Genomic DNA, 2,061 nt, shown 5'->3' on the forward strand with positions numbered 1-2,061 from the left:
TTATTATGGGTACATAACAGTTGTATAGATTTAATCAAGTTTTTTTTTTTTTTTTTTTTTAACAGAAAGCCTTTTAAAGAGAAAATAACAAAAAACAATTTAAAAGACTAAATTAATTTATGGCCTACTCTATAATGAATGGGTGGCATCCCTCCCCCATGTTGCTCAACAAAATAGCCTTACTAATAAAAGAGAGTGTTGCTGTTTCCTTAAATGAGAGACAAAGAAATTCACATTTGACATTTTAAAATGATTTTGACTGGACTGTGGAGGGAACATAGTTCAGTCAAAACAACATGAGCACCCATCCAGTTAATGGCACCATCTGAACCATGAGCCTCCAGTGGACACTAATTTTTGAAGTCTCTCATTTACAAAATGAAACCACGACTTAAAAATGCACATTAGTGATAGTGGGAAGGTTAAATACATAAGAGAAGCCTTTCACTTTCAAAAGAATTTGCTCCTTTAAATCATGAAAACCCTTAAATTCTTCTCTAAGATACTAAGTGAACTCAAGTAACCCAAGTGCCCCACAGGTAAATCCTAGCATAACAATGACAGAACATATGGTGGTTATTAGCACAGTCCCAACATCAGCATGACAGTTTACTGCGTGCTCTGAAGTCTGATATTAGGATTAAGATGGATAGCATTTACACTATTTAAAAAATTATTTAATGGTTCTATTTTAAGATTTTTTTCTCTAACATATTAGTCAATATAAAATAACTTTAATGAGTTTTTGTCTGAGCTTTTGTGCTCAAATATAGGTAAACTGACCATCTATCTATACTAATTATCCTGGAGTAATCTGTTAATGGTAAAGCATCATCTCAAATTGTGAGGCTTTGTCCCATGGAAGGCAAATGAAATATAACCTAAATAAGCACATAGCTTGAGAGCATGATTCGGTTTTTTAATGTGAGTTTACAATGCCACCTTATCCAGGAAAATTGGATATTGTGCGTGCATGTACATATTTGTGTGTATACAAATATACATAGCAGCTGGCATACCTCATACATACGTCACCCAATAACAAAGATTTAGAGGTAATATAGATTTCAAAACCATATTAAATATTATTACTCTAGTGCTTTCCTAAAACACTGCAAAAGCTTTATATTAATATGTAATTGATTTAATCAAATGGTTATTCGATTAGTCAGTTATACCTCCTGTGTTCAGTTCGGTGGATTCTGGCGCGCTCTTCCTCTTGCTGTTGCCACTTAAGTTCCAATAATTCACTCTAGGAACAATAAAAGTTTTAAAATGTGGTTTCAATTAACACAGTTGTATAGAACTTCAGTCCCCATGTACTGGTACTGGTCCGTGGCCTGTTAGGAACCAGACTGCACAGCAGGAAGTGAGCGGCAGGCAAGAGAGCAAAGACTCATCTCTATTTACAGCTGCTCCCCATCGCTGGCATCACTGCCTGAGCTCCACCTCCGCCCACCCCAGTCCGTGGAAAAATTGTCTTCCATGAAACCAGTCCCTAGTACCCAGAAGTTTGGGGATCTCTGGTATAGAAGACATCCAAATCAATCACATATTTAACCTTAGCTGGTACAATATCTCAGTTTTGAAACTTTTACTTAAGTATCATCTGGACAGGAAATTATTTTCTTATATAAGTAGGTAGCAAAAATAATTGTGGCTTAGTCAAACAGAATAGCCGTGTGCACATAAAATTGTTAGATTAAAAAGCCAATGTGTGTGGTCAAGATATTAGACCAACAGGTACAACATACACAGAGGAAAATATAATGTAAGTCAAACTCATCTGTGTCTTACAAAGAAAAACAAATCAAACTGTTTCCTTTGGGAATATTACACAAAACTATTTCTTGGTATTTCTCTAGTATTTCTTCCCTAATAAATTCATAGCAACTTACAAGTAAATGTTGTAATCAGTTGTGCAGTGCAATTTTATTAGTACAACATTCTCCATTCTGGAGAATAAGCACTCACCTATTATTGATTAGTTACTTCCATACTAGAAGAACTATGGGCTCACTAGAAGAGATAATTTGCTTCAAACTGATCACATTACTAGAA

At 34.9% G+C, this 2,061-nt stretch overlaps 1 protein-coding gene across 3 annotated transcripts in view; it reads right to left on the minus strand.

The window, feature by feature from the left end:
* Window positions 1-2,061, minus strand: part of EPSTI1 (epithelial stromal interaction 1 (breast)) — a 123,676-nt gene that overhangs the window by 16,288 nt on the left and 105,327 nt on the right. For all 3 annotated transcript variants that reach the window (XM_012648812.1, XM_012648804.1, XM_012648819.1), the window contains one exon: window positions 1,179-1,252. In XM_012648812.1, coding sequence (XP_012504266.1) covers window positions 1,179-1,252 — 74 coding nt within the window. The remainder of the gene's footprint in view (window positions 1-1,178; window positions 1,253-2,061) is intronic.

The sequence above is a fragment of the Propithecus coquereli genome, unplaced genomic scaffold (assembly GCF_000956105.1).
Source record: "Propithecus coquereli isolate 6110/MARCELLA unplaced genomic scaffold, Pcoq_1.0 Scaffold11, whole genome shotgun sequence".
In the NCBI taxonomy this organism is placed as follows: domain Eukaryota; kingdom Metazoa; phylum Chordata; class Mammalia; order Primates; family Indriidae; genus Propithecus; species Propithecus coquereli.